Raw genomic sequence first — 24,130 nt, forward strand, 5'->3', positions numbered from 1 at the left:
CGGCAAATCAATATTGGTAGAATAGCTTTCTGTCACTCTACTAATCAGATAATCAGCTGGCTGCTTCAGTTCTCCATTTAGGGATTTAAGAAACAATTAGATTTAATCCACACAAATAAAACCCCCAAATTTCACAAGTAGTCAATTATACATATCATTATTGATGCTGTTTCATTTGATGTGGGAAGAGAGATACTCTCGTGTTTCTCCTGCTTCTCTGCACATGTTAAACCTCAGTGCATGTACCATCAACCAGCCCCTCTTTCCAGTGCTTTGTTCGAGCAGGTTGTTGGGGGAAGGTTGGGAAGAAATACTGGGTGTGGCTTCGCTGTTCTCATGGCAACAGAGTTATCACTGCCTTTAAACTGCTTCACCAGCTCCAGCACCAGAGTGGTGAAACTCAGCCGCCAATAACAATATACGTGCGAAGCTGGTGATGTACATTATTTGTGCTTATTGGTACAATATTTCAGCTAAGCCGACGTGCATGTGTGTCTGACATACCAGTGCAAAGCAAGAACTGAGCACACGCATGGAGAAGCAGGTGGTGGTTTTCTAAGCAATTTCTTTGCGTAGACATGTAATAGCATGGGATGAAACCCATTCAAATGTGCCACTATCAATTTTCTGGATTTATACCAGCAGCAATGTGGGAATAGTGCTGTCCAGGATGCAGGAATATCTTCCTTATAAAGCACAAGGTTACTGTCTATTCATGGACACATACAGAGTCAATAGACTGAGAGTGTGGCCATGTAATAGCACTGAAAACATGACCTGTAGACAACCCCAGCGAGGAGGTTAAACAACACAAAGCAGAGAAGCTGCTGTACATACAGTCCATCTGTACTGCTGTCAATGTCTACAAGCCTTTGTGTACCTCATTATGTTACTGTGTACAAGTGAGAATGCTGACAATATAAAAATATAACACGTTTACCTCCATGCTGTCTCACTGAGTATAGATAGCTTCTTTAAATGAGGTCAGGATAAATCAGACATCTGCTACAAATGTAGCTGCATTCCGAGCCAGGTTTGCTTTCAGGGGGTTGCTGAATTTAGACAAAGTCAGTGGCAGCGTCTGTGTGCTTTAAAAAGCACTGATCAAAACTGCTTCATTAAGGCAGGCTTATACTTATCGTGTATTGTCAGACTAAGTAGTTAACAGCCATCTAATATGGACTCTTACTGTATAAGATGTTGCAAATATTACCATCTGGTGTTAAAATACAGTACTGCAGAAATTGCTGTGCCATACATTAATAGTCCATGTCAGAGGGTTGATAACATGCTATAGTTTATAGTATAAACCTTTACCGATCAAGTAGTGTTCATTGAGGGTTTTGGCTATATCGACACCAGGGGATAAGCTAAAGGGAAAACCACAATATATTCAAAAGAAATATAACTGAATGGTTGACAAGGATAAAAAATAGTACCAATCAGCCTGTCCTCCTATTCTATATTCAAAACACTAGTTTATTAAATGTATTTTTCACCCTGTAATGTTAAGTGTATCATATTTGATACAAGACTTTCACATCATCAGTATCCCTCTGAAAATCCTAAATAAATTGTACAATAGATTTGAAAGCAATAAATTGAAACAAATCAAAACAAAAAAGAACAAAAATAACACAGATGTAACAAATATGATAGAAATTAAAGCTAGTGTGTGCAAATTAATATTTCATTTCTTTCTCTCTCTCTCTCTCTTTTAAAATGTGTTAGAAGGTTCAATAAACCTTTTTTAAAAATTCTGGTAACGTTTTCATGGCTCAGGCTTTAATGGGAGAAGAATAGAATTTTTTTTTTTTTTTTTTAATGAACTACATACTAAAGTGTTGGTATTACAGTACTGTGTGTTAAAAGTGGTGGTAAAAGAGTTTACAAATACTGAGTATTTTAATGCAGGATTGAGATCAGGATTGTACTTTATTAATGCAAACTCAAGTAAGCTTCACCTTCAGTAACAACAACAATGTGAAGACCGGGCAGATGCACAATATCCAGTCGGCAGGATGCACTATTGCTCTTCTCATGCTTATCCCTGTGTGGCTTTACAAATATAAGTAAGAAATAATGCTAAATATAAATTGTCAATTGTAAGTTCGTTACCTGTAAAATGTAGAGCACTGAAGAACATGCAAAGCCCATAACTCATCTGTCTTTCTTCTTTACAGTGTGTAGCTCAGGGCTGTGAACATAAAGCCTGGAGGCCAGACTTGGCTGGCAAAGATTCCATTCTGGACCGTATAAAAGAGGGCATAAATTCTGGACTTTTAAGTGTTCTTTCACAGGTCTTCCTGCTGATGATGACTTCTCCCATGGCCATTCACATTACACCATAAAACTGAGTTTATTTTTGTTTGGCTTTTTCCACAATCCACTATAGAAGTTTTCTGTTGCAGTGGGTCCACAGTAAAAAACAAACAAACAGAAAACATCAGGACGTTTTGTGTGAACGAAAAGAAACTTTCTATTTTAGAATTAAAATCCCTGGTGCATTCCTTGTTGTTTCTCTCTTTGTTGCATTTGGGAAGCAAATTAAAAACAACCACTTAATACCTTTTAGTGATTCAGTCAGATATGGTAATAGTATAAATAACAATGACAGTTAAAACAGGTACTTACACGCAATTTGTGATTTTCCAATGATTTAACACAGCTAACTCAGCTCACTAAATTGGAAAAAAGTTATTTTGTTTTATTTTGGTCACTTTCATTTCAAGTATTCATGTTTGAGGTTTTCTGGCTTTGTTGTTTAATGACATATTTAAGAAAATATAATTTATAAAAGCCCTGAAAAGTTGTTTTTCTTGCCAGATTTTTGCTTGGCTACCTGCAGGCCAGAGATTCTACAGATTCTTTCTATAATCTAAAACATTTCCTACCGTTTTTACAGTATTTGAATGCAGCAGAACATTTTGAGCGCCAACTCTGGCTGTGATGGCTACGGCAGAGCAGAAGAGGGGTTCGGTTTGAAAATAAGAAACAGATGAAAAACAAGCTACACTAATAGTAGTTAATTCGTAGTTTTGTGGCCATGTTTCGCTATAAGACTGCCTGGTTTTCTAGCAGTGTGCCACAGACCTGTCACATGTTTTGGAGTAAGTATCCTGTTTTTAGTTTTGGTTTAAGCTAGCCATCCAAATAAACCTAGCATAAGGTAAGTTTAAAGTAATTTAACAAAGTCTTGATTTAAAGGAACTTCTAGTATTGTGCACAAGTCTTGAGGTACCACTAATGTCTTTATTTTTTGCTTCAAAGAAGCCAGACTTTCTGTGCATTTTTAAAGTAGTCTAACCTTCTCCAATCTTTCTGAAGCTCTTTCAAGTCCACTCCTTCTACCTGACCGACTCAAACACTGACCTGTTTAATTATTCAAATATATATTTAAAAAAAATAATAAACCTGCATTTCTGTAGTTGAAGTCCAACGTTTGCCTTATATACTGTATTGTAGTGTATGTTTGTACCTTTCAATAAATCACTGCACCATTTTGCTAGCAGAATATCAAGAATTGAGGGTTGGAGGAAGTGTTTTTCACAGTACTGTGCTCTGGCATTTATAAAAACACCTTTGTTAGCTTGTTCTGATCGCTTTTTATCTCTTAGCTTCAGAGGGGGGCTCCATTGCTCATTGGAGGACAGCGGATTACCTTTTCAGTGAAGATGCTACATGCCCTGATACTCTTAGGTTAGCATGCTGAGCTGAAAAGCTTTACATTTATCATCCTCCGGAGCATTTGTGTTTGTAAGGCATTTTTCCACAATCCCGTTAAAGCTTAACATGTAAATACTGTTTTTCAGGATCTTTGAGAGCAAGGATTACCTCTGGAACAAGCTGACAGTATTTCACAGCTTGTTTCTGTCTGCCTGTGAAAAGAGGCAGAGTGTGAAGTCTTTGAGCATTGGTCAGTATGTGCTGCCTCCAGCCTCCGTACAAGATGGTAAGGATTAATTTACGCCTATTAATTTGTTGTGATTAAACAATACTAAGTCCTTGGTAGATAAGAATAAGGCATACAGAGATAATAAGAAATAAAAAAGAGATGTTGACAGATATTGATTTAACCTACTTAAAGTTTGTTCACTGCTTTTTCTGGACATTTGATAAATAAAAATATATTATATGAGTGGATAAATTAACTAAAAAAGTGTTAAAAAATATTATATATTACAATCCTGGTCATTTATTTGTGCGGGAGGACCACAACCTCTTTTTGAAATGAAGAAAAACCCTGAATTATTTTCTACATAAGCCACTTCTTTAGATTTTTGCCTCTTCATTTACAAAACAAAAATTGATAGTTTTTCTTCAGGTTCCTGAAAACATTTACAAGAACTGTCACTTTCTGAGTGGTTCAGCTCAAAAAATGTCAACCTGCCATGACGTTGGAAACAGCTTCTCATTTATGTATCATTTCAGAGGTGAGAAAAGTGTTTGGACAGCTGATTTGGGAGCGTAATGAGCAGTCAGCAGATGAGGTACGGACAGCAGCAAGATAAGCTGCACACAGGTTACACCTGTAATTCTTGTTTCCACACTAATGTGTGTGAGATGCTGAAACAGTTAGCCAAACAAGTCCTCTGTTGGTCGTGCACAGTTATACAGAAACATGCTACACTCCCTTTGTGATAAACCAGTATACACTGTTTGTGGCTGAGTTGCTGTTGTTCCCATTTACTTACACTGTTTGTGGCATATTTAAAGGGGACATGAAATGCTACACACATAAAGGGTAATTTACACCATTGAGCCCTGCTCTCAAAAACTGACATAGATGCCGGTCTGGTGACTCAAACAAATTCTCCTCCACACTGTTTTCATTTATAAAGTGCTTTACAAACCTGAACATTACGGCCAACAGCTGGACAGAAGATGATGCTAAACATGCTTTTAAAACTTTAACTTTAAGCACTTATTTCTTAAATCCACAGACAGAGTTACATGTATGTCAGTTTTTGAGAGGAGGGCTCTGCGATGTAAATGAGCTTTTATGTGTGTAGCATTTCATGTCCCCTTTTAATAGCGAGTAAATTTCACGACTGAACTTGTTGCGGAGGTGGCATCCTATCACGGAACCACGCTGGAATTTACTGAGCTCCTGAGAACGACCCTTTCTTTCACAAATGTTTGTAGATGTCTGCTAGGCTATTTATTATAAAGAATATTCATTCATCCATCCATTTTCTTCCACTTACCCTGAATTGGATTAATTGAACTTGCATCGTGGCACATTGCTCAGGAACTTGCTGTGTTTTGTGTTACATGTAATGGGATTTAAAATAAACTTAATTAGAGTAACTCCTGTTTTACAGCACTCCCTGAAAAGCTTTAATTGCACAACAGATGATGAGTTCAGTGAAGAAGAAATCAGCATAAGGTAGTATGTGGACTTGCAACTATAAATATTGTGATTCTGATTTTAAAAAATGTAGACTGACTACTAAACTAATAAAGCCTCGATCACTCTGTTGGCAGTTCTGGACTATCTGACGCCGACTCATCAGAAAATGAAGCACCACTTTGGGGTCATATGCAAAAATATCCAGTTAAAAGCATGATTACAGGTGAAGAATTGTTAGTTACTGTTCTTTTCACAGTTTATTATTGACCTGTATCAAAGGTCTAGTGTAATAATAGATGACAGTAAAAGGCAGAAGACATTTGTGTGCTACACATCATTATTTTCTTACTCCTTGCAGGGTACGTCAGCATGGACAAGCTGCAGAAATACTCGGGTGACCTGTGCGATTTCTATTGCGGGTGTTTTCGATGCTTCAGATGTAAAACACTCTGCTGTTTGCCACACTCATAAGCAAGCAAATAGTTAGAGAAAACCTGCAGTTTTTACAAGATGAGTTATTATGTTTGTTTATTATGTTTACATTGCCTTCATGCACTGATTCATTGGTAATCAGTATGTTATAGCTACTGCTGATGTCATTTTGTGATTTTATTGTACTCTTGTTACAGTTCTGTGTGCCACTAGCTTTTGACTTTCATGCCATAAACGATGGTGATTTGCCACACGGCGCTGGTTGTCCTGTGACCTTTTATTTATGTTATCCCTCTGACATTATCCCTAGTTTTTATTGTTGCCTAATGAAACCATTCCTGGAAGGAGGTTCATATTAGTGGCTCCACACTTAAAATTATAAACTTTTTTCTGTCTATTTAAATCCACAAATCAAAGTTTGAGACAGGAATTACATATATGTGCTTATTGAATATGCTTTAACTTTGCTAACTTCCATGACAAATACAGCGACCTGGATTGACTCTAGTGAGAGATGGGTGTGCCACCAGCTAATAGTCTTCTAGTTTACAGTAGGTTTACTAAATACATAAAAAAATCTACCTGCAGAGTTTTCACTGAGCTCCCACGAGTACAAAGACTTTTGATCCATCCAGTGTGCACCTCAGACTTATGCTTTGGGACAGCCTGCAGCCCCCCTGATAGCAATCAAGAAATTAATGAATAACAAAAGGATAAGATAATCAGACAAGGTTTTCTCTTCAGTGTAGCCACCTAACAAGGGGCACCTTGAAAATAACAAAAATATTGCTACTATTTCTTCTGCATCTGTTTAGGCTGTTGGCATAGTTACAAGAGTCCAAATTGCAAATTTGGAAACTGAGGGTGGTGCAGCGGGGCAGTGGTTAGCACTGTCACATCACAAAAACATACTTCCTGTTTGGAACCCACTGGCCAGCTGGGGTCCCTCTTCTTTTTCAGCTGTTAACAGCATTACTCCAGCTACCTGCTTGGGTTGGGTGATGGTACTAGTCTCCAAGCCTGCTGGAAAGCACTGCAGATTCCCATCCCACAAAGAATTTGTACACTTACACAACCAACTACTGGATTTCACGTTTCATCTCCATTTATATTTCCTGTTTATCTTAAAAACACAATATGCAATAATGAACTTAAACATAATGCCTGCTCCCATATCCACAAGAGTTGCTACATTGCATGACTTCCCGTGTTTGATTGGGCAGATTTTTATGTTGGATGCTCATTACAACCCAACCCCAATGGAATTTGTTTCCCCTCTTGAACCTGTATTTATGTTTGGAAGTTTCTTAAGCATTTCTGACTCCATTACATCAGAACTGCTTCTTTACCTCGTCACATTGTGCTGTGTTGTGTTTTCCTGATAATTACATAGCCATATATAATTTTATGCGACCTACTCTTAAGATAAAATAGATTGACTCTTTTCTCTTTTATTTGAAAATGAATTGCTTTTGCTTTTATTTATACTGCACAGTGCTCGCGTCCCACCTGTGGAGCCAGTTGTTTGTTTGTTTTTTTTCGCATTATCTGAGCATTACCTCTTCTTATCACCTCTTGATTTAGTGTCTGTTTAGGCAGAATAAATATACATATAATTATTCATTATCGCTCTAAAATAAGTAAATCTGATCTAAACTTTAGTTACTACCTGACCTCTGTACCGCGGGTTGGTTTATGATCCACTCAGTTTTACCTTTTTACTCCCTCCCCTTTTCAAACGGACGCTCTTATTTGACTCAAGGAGCACCACGGCAATTTAAAAACAATTTTGCTTATTAAATCGCTCCATATCAATGATGAAGATTTAATATCAATTTGCGATTAATAAAAATATAGTTTATAGCTTTACTCGAGGGGCAAAGAGTAGTTTTGGTGTCACACTTGTGCAGTTTTATGTTTTTGCGTCGCAGCGTCCACCCCTACAAAGTGGACTGCTCCGCAGCGTTTTAACCCAATCACGGGGTTTGTTTAGGAAGGAGTGCCCTGCCATTGCTTTGAGTACTTTGAAGCTGAGAGGAACTAGACACGGTCTGGCCGGTCTGTCTGTTTGCACTTTGCCGTGCTTTCTGTTGACTTCACGCCGTTGTAAGCCCAGCATTTCTCTCTGTCATGGCGCAAGACAATCTGTCCCTGGTGCTGCACGCTAAAGAAGACCTGCGGCTGGTATGAAACTGTGCTGTGACGTTACATATTCACGTTCATTTACACGCTGTGTGACTTCAATTGACTGCAACTTTCTTTGCATTTTCGTCGTTTGTCACAGGAAAATCGCCCTATCCCAGAACCAGGACCTAATGGTATAGTACTGCACTCAAGTGCAACTTATATTATATACGTCATCAAAGAGCAAACAAACCCAACCGTCCAAACAAGCTGTTATTGCTATGTTAAATGCTTTTTCAATGAATAGAGTTATTGGTCATTATATTTTAATTATGCCATTCATTTCTTAGCTTTTGACTTAAAACACATGGGCATTGCTTTTTTCATTAGAATGGTGTTGAAGCAAGCAGCTTAAAATGTAGAAAATTGCATGATCTCTACTCAGACCAGTCTGTGTCCTAACTGCGTTCCTGGTTTGCCTTTTGTACTCAGAGGTTTTGCTGCAGATGCACTCTGTGGGAATCTGTGGCTCGGATGTGCACTATTGGCAGAATGGCCGGATAGGGGACTTTGTGCTCAAAAAACCCATGGTGCTGGGGCACGAGGCCTCGGGGAGAGTGGCGAAGGTTGGCTCAGAGGTCAAGCACCTTAAAGTGGGTAAGTGCAAATATAGTATGCAACTCTGAGCTGTGCACCAAAGCCAGTGTCTCCTAAAGTTTGAACTGAAGAAACTTATTCTAAATTTACCCATCACACAAACTGAATTTAGATTAAGGTTCAAGGTATGGAATCCTTCTACCTTATGCTAGTTTTCACTCAGCTATGTGGTGATAGTTGCGCAGATGAAACTATCTGCTTTAATTTTTACTTTTTCTCTAGGTGACAGAGTGGCTATTGAGCCTGGTGTGCCCCGTGAGATGGACGAGTTCTTCAAAACTGGACGCTATAATTTATCTCCCACTATCTTCTTCTGTGCCACACCCCCTGACGATGGAAACCTCTGTCGCTATTACACGCACAGTGCCAACTTCTGTTACAAGTACCGGTGTTTTTCCAAGATTGCGCCATCAATCGCGAAGCTGCCTCATCTGTCTGTTGGCTAACATGCATAAATTTTCTTTCCTTGTTTCCCTCTTTAAAAACTGTTCAGGTTGCCTGATAATGTCACATTTGAGGAGGGAGCGCTCATTGAGCCTTTGTCTGTGGGAATCCATGCCTGCCGAAGGGCTGGAGTGACCCTTGGTAGCACTGTGTTCGTCTGTGGTGCAGGTAAAAATTAGACAAAAGTCATCGAAACTGCTAGTAATATTCCATAAACAAGATGAGAACTAGGGAATTTGAATAAGATGCTCATGCAAATAAGGAATCCCTTTGGCACTCAGTGGGTGTAAACTAAAACGTGAGTCCTACTGACTTCACAAAACTAGAGTGATGTGGGGGTGCATGCAGGTAAACCTCAATGTTTAACTCCCCCCCCCCCCCCCCCCCCTCTGGAAACGAGTTCATTTAAGCACTGTTGTCAGTAATACATGATGCAGTCTTGAACTTTCTTTTTAAATGTACGTTTGTGTAACACATGTTCACTTGGAGTATTTGTGCATGCTTCCCCTCTTTACACAGGACCTATCGGGTTGGTCTGTCTGCTTGCAGCCAAGGCAATGGGGGCCTCGCAGGTCGTCATATCTGGTAACACAATTTGTCATTTTAAGCACTCCTCTTAACAGAAGTATTCATTCTGATAATTCAGCTTAACTCTGGTTACCATCCTTTGCTGTGTTCAGATCTGTCTCAGGAGCGTCTGTTGATGGCCAAAGACCTGGGCGCAGACTTCCTGCTGACTGTGAAGAGAGGAGATGGAGCCCAGCAGCTGGCAAAGAGTGTAGAGGAAATGTTGGGGGCACAGCCTCACATTACCATTGAATGCACTGGTGTTGAGAGCTGCATCCAAACTGCCATCTATGTATGTGGCCCAGTAAAGTCAAAAGTTGTAGTCACATTTCTGAAACTGTTCCATGCGAGTAAGAATTTAAAATCTGCATTACATTATTGCATGAGATGTCGAAACTTGAAGTTGTCTTGCCTGCCATCAGTGGTGGGATCTAAAGTTCATTTCTTCACACATTAAGTATAGTTCTTTAATTTAGTTGAATATTTCAAAGTTTCATGCAGCTTTTGTACTTCAACTCAGCAGTGACATGTCCTTTTGATTTCTATAGTTGTTGGCAAAAGTTTTTAGTTGCATAATAGCTGATGAGATATGATGCAAGGTTAAACACTGCGAAATGGTAAAAACGGCATCAACTAAAACAGGAAATGTTATCAGGACATCGCAAGAAATATGAACACCTGTAAATATATTTACTTGCAGTGGTTTATGTACATGGAGATTTTAAAATGTCATGGTAGGGTTATCTTTTTATAGCTCAAAGGATCTGAGCAGACACCATCTTATCTGTATCTGTCCCAACATAAACAGGGTACAGTCTCTGCCGACTCATAAAATAATCACATTGTTTGTTTTCTTTTTTTTTTCTTCCCCTTTATCAGGCAACCCATTCAGGAGGTGTCGTGGTGCTGGTGGGTCTTGGCTCAGAGCTGGCTACAGTTCCTCTGATCAATGCCGCTGTAAGGGAAGTAGACATCAGAGGAGTTTTCCGCTACTGCAATACGTAAGCTAACGCCCATATAGATATATACTTTCTTTTTTCTTTTTTTTCTTTTTTTTGTTGTCTACAAGCAGATGTTAACAGTTAGGTTCCATAAATTTTAAAACCAGTAATGTGTGGACCATTATCTTTGGGCAAAGTTAAAGTAATTATTGCACTTAAACAATTGTTTGTGTTGCAGCTGGCCAATGGCAATTGCCATGTTGGCGTCAGGTAAAGTGAATGTCAAGCCCCTTGTGACCCATCGTTTCCCTCTGGAGCAGGCAGTCCAAGCCTTTGAGACCACACGTCAGGGTCTTGGGATAAAGGTTATGTTAAAGTGTGACAAAAATGACCAAAACCCCTGAACGGATCAACTGACAGCAGCTCTACATGACTAGCACAAACTGGACATTGACCTGAACAAAGATAACAGCTAGTTCAAAACAATCCCTCAACTTGACCACACTGTGAAAGAAGTGACTGCTGCACTGTTTGCAGGGCACACATGTAATTAGAATTATTAAATGGTACGATTAAAGGATTTCATAGTGCCTAATGATTCTAATACTAAAACATAATACTTGTATGACTGTATGTAATGTGCAATTTTCTGGTATCTGTAAGTTAAGGATGAATTTAAATATTGTAACAATAAAAGCAAATCTTGAATTATTGACGTTTGTATTTCTAAAGTGGAGTACATTTGTACGTTCTGCATTTACAAATGTCAACACTAGGTGGCATAAGAACTTAAAAGTTGAATTGATGTCAATCGTACTGGAGCTTACAATGTGTTAATTGTAGTGTGCTGTTTTTATAGTGGGTGTGCAGGAAATCAATGTACTCAGCTGTGCAGAAAACTGGAACTGATCAAAGGAAACCTGCCAAATGGAGTTTAATTTTGAAATACTATGCTACAATGTGTTTATCAAAATCTGGAGCAGCCTTTCTCCTCTGGAGCTGCTCTTTTCTTCATGCAGTCGGTTGTTTGGAGACTAGTGCCACCAGAATGAGTCATGCACAGTATGGACAAACTAGCTGAGTTTTATAGCACACGGTTCCCCTGAAGCAATAATACTGACTTGATAAACTTCTAAACTCCTGTCCCCCAATAAGGTGATGAGTACTCGGAACACTTATAATTACACAGAGCTGCCTTATGCAAAAACATGCATTAAATAATATGAAACAATATTCAGTAAAGTATTTGTTGAGAAGCAAGTAAGCATCCTACATCATGCCATACGATATTCCTCTTTTGCATGGCTGTAAATGAGGTTATAACAGATAATTGGTCATCTCTATCATGGCTCTGATATTTGATGGTAAACCATTTTTTTGTTTTATGCTTGGTCTCAATCTGAGACTAATTCTATGTGCACGAGAGACCATTGAAAGAAATGCCTTTGCAAAGCTGCTTTTTAATGTATTTTCTACACTGACAGTTTTAGGCAATCAAAAGAAGAAAACCCTGCAGCCTTGCTTTCGAATGAATAGCTATCATGAAACTGTCACATAGCAAGTGCCTTTCATCACACACAGGCTGAATTATAATCCTATGCGCCTTGAAAAACACAAGTAAAACTGATAATTAAGGCTCCCTCTATTCTGTTTGGATAATGCTTGGGTATCCTGTATCCCTGCTGAATGACCTCATCTGTAGTTTTTGATGAGTCAAAACAGCTGCATTGAAATTTCACACTACATAATGTATAACAGCAAGAGATGTTTTACTGTTCACTGCTCAATTGAGAGATGCTAATCAAATCAGAATCAGTCTTACCTGAAGCGTCTATAGTAATTTAATTATTTAGTCGTAGTAATCATCTCATGTGATGGCTGTGGTAGAACGGGTACTGTTCAGTAGGTCGGTAGAGCATTCCCTGGCTTCTACAGACCATGTTCCCAAGTATCTTTTGGCAAGATGCTGAACCTTGAGTTGCCCCTGAGTGTCATCTTTGTGTGTCTGTGTGTATGAAAGGTGCTGTATAAGTAACAATTCTTTTACCAGAGATATTAAGTTGTTTTTACTTCTGACTAAAGCAGCCAATCAAAATTTCAACTTGCATCATAAACACTTCCATTTAGCCTGATTTATTTTATTTTAATCATGCAAGAGGCTTCTCCAGTTCAAAAAATAAATGATTGAAAGTCCCAGATAAAACTCCACCACTGATTTTAGAACTGAAGAAGCCTCTTGGATGAGAGGTGAAACGTCTTCAAGTCCAGTTGCTTTCTTTCCAAGCCACATTGGAGGGTTTTTGAGCATGAAGCACCTTATTAAGGTTATACCACAGCATCTCAATCAGATTCAGGTCAGGACTTTGATCAGGCCACTCCAAAGTCTTCGTTTTGTTTTTCTTAAGTCATTCAGAGTTGGACTTGCTGGTGTATTTGTGATCATTGTCCTGCTGCACAACCCAAACGCACTTCAGCTTGAGGTCATGAACAGACGGCCAGATATTCTCCTTCAGGCTGTTTTGGCACACCGCAGAATTCATGCAGGTTCTGAGACAGCAAAACAGCCCCAGACCATCAAACTATCATATTTTACTGTTGGTGTGATATGCCTTTTCTGAAAGGCTGTGTTACTTTTATACCACATGTAATGGGACACACACCATCCCAAAAGTTCAACTTTGGTCTCATCAGTCCACAGAATATTTTCTCAGAAGTCTTGGGGATAATAAAAATTTTCATTTTGCTCAGCAGTGGTTTTAGTCTTGAGTCTGCCATGCAGGCCATTTTTGCCTAGTCTCTTTCTTATGGTGGAGTCCTGAACATTGACTTTAACTGAAGCAAGTGAGGCCTGCGGTTCTTTGGATGTTGTTCTGGGGTCTTTTGTGACCTCTTGGAAGAATCGGGTAATTTTGGTCAGCTGGACACTCCTGGGAAGGTCCACCAGTGTTCCATGTTTTCGCCACTTGTGTATAATGGCTCTCACTGTGGTTTGCTGGAGTCCCACAGCTTTAGAAATGATTTTATAACCTTTTCCAGACTTGAGAGATCTCAGTGACTTTGCTTCTCATTTGATGCTGAATTTCCTTGGATACTCCATCATGTCTGGAAAATCCTATTTTTCTTGATTGAGAACAGGTGTGGCAGTAATCAGGCTTGGGTGTGACTAGAGAAGTTGAACTCAGCTTTCCAAAGATGTGATATACCACAGTTAATTTATGTTATAATGGAGCGGGTGGGGCAACCACTTTTTACATACGGGGCCATGTAGGTTTGGATTGTTTTCCCCTCCTTAATAATAAACACCTATACTTAGAAACTGCATTTTATATTTTCTTGTGTTATCTTTGTCCAATGTTTAAATTTGCTTGATGATCTGAAACATTGAAGTAGGAAAAAAAATAGGTAATCATAAAGGGGGCAAATACGTTTTCACCCCACCGTATCTCAGTCCAGCAGAGCACCTTTGGGATGTGGTGCATTGAGAGATTCACAAATCTGCAGCAGCAACTGTGATACTATCAAGTCAATATAGACCAAAATCTCTAAGGATTGTTTGCAGTTCCTCGTTGAACCTTCATGAAGAATCATGAAGATTTCAGGCAGTTAAGTCTTTGTGGAGTAATTTAAAGCATTTGCAGTTTAAAAAAAATAAATCACAGCCAGGTTTAGCTCATATTTTATTATCCTGTCACAATGACATGATTCTACTTTACGAGGCATGCACACAGATAATGTTCTTACGGTTAAAATTTACTACAATGCATTGGAAAGCCATTACTCCCCAGTAAGGCTTTTTTTGTCTGTCACAGTGTGTGATTCACAGTTCTCTCTTTCCCTCTCAAGAATGAAGGGCAACATATAGCTGGGAGGACGTTTGCGGTGACTTAAACCTGTGAGTTTTTTTTTTTTTTGTTATTTTATTTTTTAACATGAGCACAATACTAGACAAGTTTTTTATTTATGTACAGACATTCTAATACTGCGTATGGCAATGAGACAGCTCACACAACAAAGTTACATTCACAGTCCACTCAAAGTATGCATGAGTTTCAGTCAGAACACTAGAGATGAACACACAGTAGAGAAGCACACAAAAGAAACTTTTCATACCTGTGACTTGATATCCAAAGCATAACTGATGCATGTTAATATTATTTAAATGTGAGTGTTTGATTTAGAAAAGACTTGCCATTCAGAAGTTGAACTCGTGTATTGCCTTAAAATGTCGTAAAGTAAAAGGATATGGCGTTTCTCCCGTACACCCCTGCACCAAGAATTGGCTTGAGTCACGTGTACGTTATTTTATTCACTTAGCACATCTAAACCCAACATTTCAGACACGTAACTCGTTCCCCTTTTGATGATATCCGGCATTAAGTTGTGTCTTTGCCATCATCATGGCCTCAGTTCGATGGCAAGATTCAGTAAATATTTACAATACAGCGCTGCCCCCCTTGTCTGCACTCACAATATTAGCAAAATATGTATTTACATGAGAATAAATTAACAGAAATGAAAATGGAAATATACAAGAAAGTAGAGTAGAAGTATCATATTGCATTACATGAATATAAAAAAATAAACTGTGACGTATTCGTTCGGTAAGTCCACACAGACAGGACAAATAAATAGCAAACAGTATCCACGCACATCCACACACAAACACATACACTCTGTCTCTTCAGCTGGTTGAGTGGATTAGGCATCCAGTATCAATATAATGGCTGTTGCATGTTAAGCACAGACTAGAGAGATGATGAGGAGTTGGAGTCATCAGCCCAAAGACGAAGAAAAGAAAAAGAAGAGAGAATTGAAAGGACAGGGAGGAGTAATCCTCCACCCCGTAACCAGTCAGGTTTGTTTGGATGATAACCCACCGCAGCTGACTGCCTGTCCCGTGGGGCGGTTCTTGGCTGTTCTTTATATGTACATGGGGGTCTCCTGTCCCGTTAGAAGCCTGAACATGGCTGCCGGCATGGTCTTCATGTGAATCTGACGGAGAGAGAAAACACCAGGGTTTCTGTGAAATGGACCATCAGCTGAAAACTAAAGAATAAGACGTTTTTTTCTTCTTGTAAATACAACATAAAATTCAAATGAAATTGATGGACACTCACTGAAAAATGTCACCAGGCAATAAGGACACAGTTAAAAAAAGACAATTTAAAGGGTTCTCAACTGTATAAAAGTAATGATCTGAGCAGAATATTTTACTGTACTGTACTAACACAATTTATAGTCTCCCACATCGAAGTGCCTGAACACCAAGTAGTGAATAAGTGAACCGACACTTCCATCTACCGTGTATTTCAGTTGGGTATTTTTTTTAAGCAGTGTGACTTATTTGGCTCTGACAGTGATCTAGTTCTGCTCTTACACTTCACTCATCCAAGGTTACTCCATGTTTACGATTTTTCCTAGCAATGTAAGAATTACACCAACTGCACTGTTTGCTTATACTGCAGGCTGTCTGTTAAAAGTATGTCATCTGTCAAAATTAACCCTGTAAAGCCTGAAGCATGAAATAATTGTCAGCAAATTGTAAAGTTTTGAAACTGGACAGTTTATTGAACCTTCTGACAAATTCTGAAAGATAAATTAAATATAAATTAGCATATATTCATTTTCATTTGTATCATTTTTGCTATATACAGTATTTTTGTGCAATTTATCGCTCACGGTTTGTTTATTCTGGTCAGAAAAACCACAGTGATGATGTAGAGGTCTAAAGGGTTAAAGACACATGTAAAAGTTATTTTCTTCACAGCAGATGTGCCAAACATAAAGCCCAGGTGCCAGAGTCAGCCTGGCAACAATTCCAATCTGACCCAGTGGATGGCGCTGGAAATGTGCATGACTTTTACCCATATTTTAAGAACTTTTCCTTCTGACAAAGACCTCCCGGTGGCTTCACCAACCAATTAGGCAACAAATAAATAATTAAATGACAGAAAAGTTTGTAGTTTTTCACTACAAGTACATAGTAAAAAAAGCAAATTTCTGGACAGTCAATGAGACACCAGAACCTTTTCTCTAATTCAACAATTTCTTTTTCTTATAATTTAAGCTCAAAGAGTCATGCTGACAGATTTCAGATTTCATTCTACAGCAGGATTTCTATATCATGCAGAAAAACCGAGACCTAATGTTAAATTCACACTTGATTTTGTTATATTAAGATATCTCAAGGATTAAATGTGTAATTAAACTACTTTTCACTGACAGAAAGGGGAATTTCACTAGTGTGACCCAGTTAAGATCAAGCATGTGGCCCATTATGTAATTTGAGTTGACATGCCTGCTTTAGAGCAGTAATTGTTGCGATTATGTACCAACAATCATTGCTGTGCATTATTTTTACAGATGATTCAATTTAGTGACCATGGCAGCATAGACGGATGCAGGATGGTGAAACCAGTGTATAAAGGAGCGTTCACACAGGAAGACATTCATCACACATCACTTTGTAGCTGATAGTCGGTGGCTAGCAACCATTCCAGGCTCTGGTTGCCTCTGTAACCCCACTGTCATATGTCAATCAGCATAAATTTGTTCTTATTGTTAGCTGCTTCAATACTTGGTCTCAAAGATAGGGAAGCATTTAATTCAGGATTCACCTACTTTGCACCATCAGCAGTTATTTCCTTTGATGGCCAATAACAGGTGACTCATCCCTATGAGAAAACAACCTTTTAAACATTTTAAACTGTACTGAATTTAATCCTGATGACTTTATAGTCTTAACAACTTTATTTCATGTGATTTTTATGTGGTAAATTATGCTCCCATCTATAATAAACTAGATACAGCAGTGCCCTGTAAGTGACTGTCAGTCTGATCCACTCCCAGCTCGTGATGTCTGGTTTCAGACAACGAGTGTGTGAAGCCACAATAACGAAATCCATCATTTATATTCAGCCAAAAGTAAAAAACGGTAGTTGTACTGAAACCATCACAGTATTTGCACTGATTTTGTAAATGTTTGTGTCTGAAAATTATGGCTTTCTTGGTTTTTTGTGAAATGTTTGTGTGCATCAGTTTCACCTCGCCAACAGAGTTCGAGAGAGCCTGGACAATCTTTTCGTGTGCTGTGGCCACCACACTCTGACCATTGATCTCTATGATCCTGTGACCTACCCGGACCCCACCTCGCTCGGCAATGCCTCCTCGCATCAGACTGCATATCTGGAGGAAAGACAAACAACAACAACAAAGAAGAAAATTAGCTCATTATAATGGTATTTCGTTCTACCCCCCCCCCCCCCCCAATAAAGTATTAACCTGATCATTTAACTAATTAACTAATAATAACTAATAACTAATAGTATCAGAGCCACCCAGCTCTATGAAATTATACATACAATGCCATTCTGAACACTGAAGCCCAGCTGATACTTTAGATCTGGTCTCTTAATGAGGACTGTAGTAACAGGAGGGCAGCTGACAATGTTCATTTTCACCTGGACCTGGTTCTTTAAGCCCTTTAACACAGAGAAGAACACACAAACATAAGAGTTTTTTTCACAGAAATTATGTAGTTGAATTTTGAAAATAACAAGTTAGGGTGTATTTCATGACTTCAGCTGCCTCTTCCATCCACTTCTTCAGTGTCTCAGTACCTTAATGATTCCCTGGCAGGTGGCGAGCGGCAGCCCCACTAGGCTGGTGTTGTTGATGGACATGATTTGGTCTCCGATGCTGAGCTTGCCAGAGCGAGCTGCTGGGCCGCCGTTCATCATGTTGGCTAAAATAACTGTGGGCAGGATGGAGCCCCAGCCAGACTCCACAATCACCACACCCAGGATCTCCCCTTTACTCTTCTCCAGCTGCAGCTGTGGAGAGAGGAGTAAGCAGGGGATGGAGTCTGTTTGTCATTTAAAAAAACCCAAAACCTTAATGATGAACAGAAACTGTCCAACTGCATTTGAAAACACATGAGCCACAATGGTGGGGTTTTTAATATCCTTCATATATATTAATGTATACTTTATTTTATACTTACAATAGTGAGACTGTACAGTCTCTTAACATGGATTACAGATTACTGCTTATACAGAAATAGATTAAAATCTCTGGTCAGATTAGACCGCTACAGCTAATGTTGAAAATCAGTGAGGACTACTGGTCCAAGGTTTCTTACCTTAATGTCTAGATTAGTTCACATTAGGGCTGCCATGATTAGTCGACTACCAAAATCATTGACGACAAATTTAATAGTCGACGCGTCGTTTAAAGCCTTGTAAGATCCTGAAAGACGTAAGTAGTAGGATTTAAGAGTGTAATAACGGACTAAAACAGAAGATGGCAACACTGCATGTACAAGGATGCCAGCTGCCGTTAAACCCCGAAGAAGAAGAAGCTGTGCCCGGTATCGTAGCCGGATTCAGGGGCCGCATCCTTCGGAGACCACATTTGAAGGCCGGTTACGTTGCAGCGACGAAGGCTTTCCAAATTCGAAGACTTCTGCAAATGCAGCCGACAAATGCGTCCTACTTTTCCCCAGATTTGAAGGATGGGTCGGGCGTATGGCCCAACCTATCCCAGAATTCATAGCACAGCTCAGCCAATTCCAGTTTCTAACAATGGCGGCAGCTACTTAGTTTTAATATTACTTTTATTACTCTTTCTAGGTCACAAAATAAACTTTTAACATATTTTCAGGCAAGAACGTAGCTGTGTAAACTTCAAATATCTGTTCGGTTTCTCAAGACATCATATTTGTAAAAGTGCGCCGACGTTTTCGGAGACGTCTGTTACCCACCAGCTTGATAGCTAGCCGGGGGCAAGGTTCACTAGAGCCGGTGAGAACACCGGACTCCCGGCAAATCGGATGCATGTCCAATGGATGCATGATCCGATTAGTCGACTAATCGCAAAAATAATCTGTGACTAGTCGACTATCAAAATAATCGTTTGTGGCAGCCCTAGTTCACATGACATTTTACTTTTCCATCTGCATATTTTATCTGCATGTTTTGTTTTGCATGAGATACTCATTAAAGCACATTTGCTAACAGTGGAGATTAATAACAGCATTTGACAGGATGGATGCATGTGATGACCTCTCTACTACTTTGTGTCTCCCTTGTTTCCTTCATCTTTCTGTTTTTTTTTTTTTTTTATAGGAGGTAAGTGTCTGGCCCCGCTTAGAACTTGTTTTTTAAAAGGGTTTAGTGCTAAACATGTCTCTTGCTTCTCTCCAGCATGCAGGGGTCATGGCTGGTTTGGGTTTTGTTTGCCTGTCATTTAACCTCCTAAGACCCGAACTCTTTCATGGCATGCATTTTTAATTTCTCTTTGCTATTTGGGATGATTGGGACCTGATAAATGTAAAAACAAAGAATTACGTGATTTATTTTTTTTTTACCTGATTTTTGTTTCTGAGAAAAATGAGATCCACATATGAGGACATTCGCTTTAAATTCCAATAGAACAGCGGCAGTGTAATGTCCTCGTAAGTGGATATCAGGTATCCAGTATTTTGGTCTAGACAACCCACATATGTGGATACCAGGTCCTAGGAGGTTAAGTTTCTTTCTTTCTTTCTTTCTTTCTTTCTTTCTTTCTTTCTTTCTTTCTTTCTTTCTTTCTTTCTTTCTTTCTTTCTTTCTTTCTTTCTTTCAGATACCTCCACACACACTCACCACATTACAGACACTTTGGAGCCTAATTTAATTAAGGACATTGTGTTTTCTCTATTACTCCATTACTGTGTGGTCTTCCTATTTCCTCTGAGCCTTAATAACAATACTAAAAAATGCCAAAAGAAGTCCTATCATTGCATTTGGAATACATAATGGATTACATGCCTCCAGTAACACAATCCCCCTGATCGTTTTCTGTCTTTTTTTAATGCATCTGAGCCAACTGCTGAGAATTTCTTTAAATCTGGCAGATTTGCTCACTTGGACTCAACAGCGAACTGAACAGTGCTAAATGTTGAACTCAATAAATCTTACACTAATTCTTCCAAAACAAACTTATAGTAGGATAACGTCATAAAGTGGTACATTTTAGATCCAAAGGGTCAAAGGCCAAGCCTGGACAGACATGGATATAAATGTGACTGGCCAGTGTATTCTTGAACTTTTTGATGTATTGGCAAAGAACAGAATTGTCTTTAGCAAACAAGTCAGCACCGTTTGTACTGGTTGTCTCAAATAGCAATGTATGAAAAACACCTGAAAACGTTTGGCTTGTTGGAAAGGTTGCTAGGAGGAACAGCATTTTACAACCAAATTTACTTTGGTTGTAAAATGTATTTAAACAACAAAGAACTACCAATAATTTATCTGTATTGATTTATCGCATCCATGTTTGACTTTACAGACCTTTTCAGATTCAGCTTTTGCTCATCCTCCAGTACTGTCATAATGCTGGATACGTTTTCCTGTTTCAGACCAGCTGATACTACTCATCTACACACCAAGCCTCAAGACATGACTTTATTCTTTGAACAGTTAGTAAGGTGGGAAAACTTTACTACTTCAAGAAAGCCCAGGTTCCTCATTACTGTAAATTACTCATGTGCCCCTAATACAGCAGCTGTGTGATGGTGCCCCTGCAGCCTCTGTGCTCATAAACCAGTAAACGTTTCACAGTTTGTAATTCACCAAAAGCCTCCAGCAATGTTTTCAGGGCACGGCATTAGCTAAAGCAAAAATGCAACAGCGAAAATAAGCTAGATCTGACACTGTTGGAGTAGATTTTACTGTACCATCTGCCTCTTAATCTAATTAGCTAACAGCAACTATAGTAGTACATTTCTCTAATAGCCCTGCAGCGCCAGTGTGATTTGTCCCACATGCAAAGTCTTTCAATGTTTATTCCCAGTTCTTCCTTCTGAGGTATACCCACCTCTTTGCAGTTTTCAGAGTTGGAGAAGTGGATGAGGTCATCATTGTACATTTCCTGGGTGTTGATGATGTCACTGTACTCCTTCTGACTCAGGTCCTCGGGGTTAATGCCGTTGGCTCTCAGGAACTCCTGGTAAGCTACGCTGAAAGCCTGGCCGATGGACTGAGCAATAAGCTGGGCCTGCAGACAGAAATGTCAGGCTGTAAATAAAAGCAAACCCAGCCGCATATAAATAACAACACAGGGAGCTAAGGGCATCAACCAGTAGTGGAATAAATATAAAGGTGTTTAAGTTTCTACTGAGGTTCTCTGTCATAAGCTATATTTTGCCACTAAGAAAAAAGACACTTTCCTGTTTCCTGCTCTCTCGTTCAGGTGAAATCGAGGTTAATGAAGCCAACAGACAGCAATAATAAACCTTGTATACATTTGAATGATATAACCATACTTCCTCTGTTTAATTGAAATATATACTTGCATATAAATCCCTCTTTGCAGACAGTAATGGCCCCAAGTCCCACCATGAACTAGTTATGTACAACAATAAAAAAATAAAAAAAGAAGAAGAAGAAGAAAAAAGACAGGAATCACCACATACAGCCAGTGGAACCACAATAACACAAACTGTTTATAAGCTGATGGATGAGCGGCTGAATGGTTCCATTATAACTCTGGGCGGCCTTTAAAGCCTGGCAGCAAAATTAGATGAGGAGGCTGCAGATTGGAGCCCAGCCTTTATACTGACTGGCACAGAAAATGAGTCGCTGGCTCCTCTGGGCAACATTGTTCATGTTGCCAGCTCCTGCTGAATCTGCTTCAACGAGGAAAGCAAATCAAAATCAAAAGTGCCCAGCCAATTTACATCATTTCACATCACTGGGCTGCCCTAAGTGATTACTGCAGGGTGCTCCAAAAAACGTTTCTAGAACTTCTTTGTATTAGCGACAGCATTTGAGATAATTTAACAACACTCAATTCAGGGGAAAAAAACGCAAGAAAACTGTGTCTCGGAGTCAAACTGTGGAAGTTAAAAAGCAGCGAGAAGTGGGAAGCTGAAATATTTTCTGACACTCACATAGCACTTGAAAGGCAATCGCAAGTGTCATCGTCACTATCTTTAGATGTTAAAGGATCTGCCAAATGAGAACTCTTACATAATGACAAAAAAATAACATCTGTCATCTGTGTACCCACTCTCTGGAGACGATTCTCCCATAAACACATAGAGGCACAGTGGGTTTGTCATTCGGAAAACTCTTTAAGAGCTGCTTACATCCTCAGACTCAAAGACGTGGCATATCATTTTGTACTGCTTCTTTGCCTCGGGCGCTCCGGGTGTAGTTTCAATGCAGTCCTGTGAGGCTGTGCGTGGCATCCGGCGTCTTGCCATCAGGACAACAATGTTCCCAATGTCGGCAATGTAGGATATAGTGCGGAGTGCGTTGTCCATCATCGTTTCCTGTTGGGATGTCAACCAAAATCACATGTTTTAATTATGCTATGCATTCTGTTGTTCTGTTTCTGAGTTTATAAGCTAACATAGGCAAGGCTATAATGATACATGTATGACAGCAATCTTTTTGTTTCTTTTTTGTCACTTTCTTGCTGCTGTTGGTTTAACACTACCTGCTCAGCATGAATGCCACTTTTGTTGTTGTACTGAGAGTTATCTACCTATCTATCTATCCTTTGCTATTGTTGTTATGACTGCATGCAGCAGCAGTATGAAAGCAGAAATGATTCTGAATTTGTGGGCTTTTCCTTTTCCTTTTCCTTTTTAATATTAATATCTGAAAAGACTGTTTGAAAAAGGAGGAACGTTGCCTCTGGGTCTGAAAAGTGAACTTGCATTTTTTCCAAAGGTCAGCAGGGGGCTCCTCTAGTTGCAGAAAGTTAGGTGTCTCTGGTTTGTTTCGCCTTTTGCTAATGACATTGCTGCCTTTAGCTAACATCGGACAGATTATAAGTGATCCAATAAATGTCTAAGTCACGGTTCGATCATGTGTCAAAGCGTAACTTTATTTAAAAGGTATATTTTTCCTTATGAGCTGAATTTAGGCTGCAGATATTTTTTTAATGATTTTATACTCCTCAGACTTCAAAATAAGGGCCTTTTCTGAAAACCTGGGACATGCTGGGATGTATACTACTTATATGCCCGTGAAATTGTTGACATCAACTACGCAACAATTAATTTTTTTATCTTACAGAGCAGTTTGTCAGCACAGCAAAAAAAAAAGTTTGCGCTGAAACGAGAAAGCAGAGAAGAGGGCACAGTGAGTATACTGCTAGGACTTTGGATTTAAGTGGTATTGTCAAAGACTTGCTGAGCGTAAAGCATTGTTACCACTATTATTGTTCCATGCTTATATACATTACAATTGTCTTCATAATACTTTAGCAAAGTCAAATCTATTTTGGGCTTGTGGTAGACTAGTCGAAGAAGACAGTTTGAGTTAGATAAATGAGTCTATAAATGTGACCGCCGACTGTGGCTGCTGTCCATGGTGCTGATCAAAACCTGGAATTGATATTAGTGAGTATGGGTAAATATTAATTTGGTACTTACCCAGCCTGCCTGTGTAGGAAAAGAATCCCCCCTTGGGGTCAATCACAGACTTGCTATGTCACACTCACAGTGTCAATATTTAATTGTCGATAATACTGTTTTCACTGCCATAATGACACAATGCTGTCTATTCATCAAGCAATCTATTTTATTAACCACTTGTCTAATTCTGATTTGCAGAGGAGC

The 24,130-nt window shown here is 39.1% G+C and overlaps 3 protein-coding genes across 5 annotated transcripts in view; 2 read left to right on the forward strand and 1 right to left on the reverse strand.

Moving 5' to 3' along the window:
• Positions 1-2,807: 2,807 nt before the first annotated feature.
• terb2 (telomere repeat binding bouquet formation protein 2) lies at positions 2,808-7,970 on the forward strand. The gene is made up of 7 exons (XM_085135984.1): positions 2,808-3,110; positions 3,618-3,699; positions 3,813-3,952; positions 4,432-4,490; positions 5,325-5,389; positions 5,488-5,576; positions 5,712-7,970. The coding sequence occupies exons 1-7, from the start codon at positions 3,047-3,049 to the stop codon at positions 5,822-5,824; spliced, it is 612 nt and encodes a 203-aa protein (XP_084992110.1). The 5' UTR covers positions 2,808-3,046; the 3' UTR covers positions 5,825-7,970.
• On the forward strand, positions 7,781-11,231 carry sord (sorbitol dehydrogenase). Its single transcript, XM_085134786.1, has 9 exons — positions 7,781-7,969; positions 8,070-8,103; positions 8,402-8,566; positions 8,789-8,948; positions 9,060-9,178; positions 9,530-9,595; positions 9,691-9,869; positions 10,457-10,578; positions 10,757-11,231. Exons 1-9 carry the CDS (start codon positions 7,916-7,918, stop codon positions 10,920-10,922), a joined length of 1,065 nt encoding a protein of 354 aa, XP_084990912.1. The 5' UTR covers positions 7,781-7,915; the 3' UTR covers positions 10,923-11,231.
• Positions 11,232-14,178: 2,947 nt separating this feature from the next.
• Positions 14,179-24,130, reverse strand: part of apba2b (amyloid beta (A4) precursor protein-binding, family A, member 2b) — a 72,980-nt gene continuing 63,028 nt past the window's right edge. For all 3 annotated transcript variants that reach the window (XM_085180000.1, XM_085181549.1, XM_085180791.1), the window contains 6 exons: positions 22,649-22,834; positions 21,376-21,555; positions 18,138-18,350; positions 17,880-17,999; positions 17,563-17,703; positions 14,179-15,510 (listed from right to left, as the gene is read on the reverse strand). In XM_085180000.1, coding sequence (XP_085036126.1) covers positions 15,439-15,510; positions 17,563-17,703; positions 17,880-17,999; positions 18,138-18,350; positions 21,376-21,555; positions 22,649-22,834 — 912 coding nt within the window. In that variant the 3' untranslated portion in view covers positions 14,179-15,438. The remainder of the gene's footprint in view (positions 15,511-17,562; positions 17,704-17,879; positions 18,000-18,137; positions 18,351-21,375; positions 21,556-22,648; positions 22,835-24,130) is intronic.

This window comes from Neolamprologus multifasciatus, chromosome 1 (assembly GCF_963576455.1).
Source record: "Neolamprologus multifasciatus chromosome 1, fNeoMul1.2, whole genome shotgun sequence".
Taxonomy (NCBI): Eukaryota; Metazoa; Chordata; class Actinopteri; order Cichliformes; family Cichlidae; genus Neolamprologus; species Neolamprologus multifasciatus.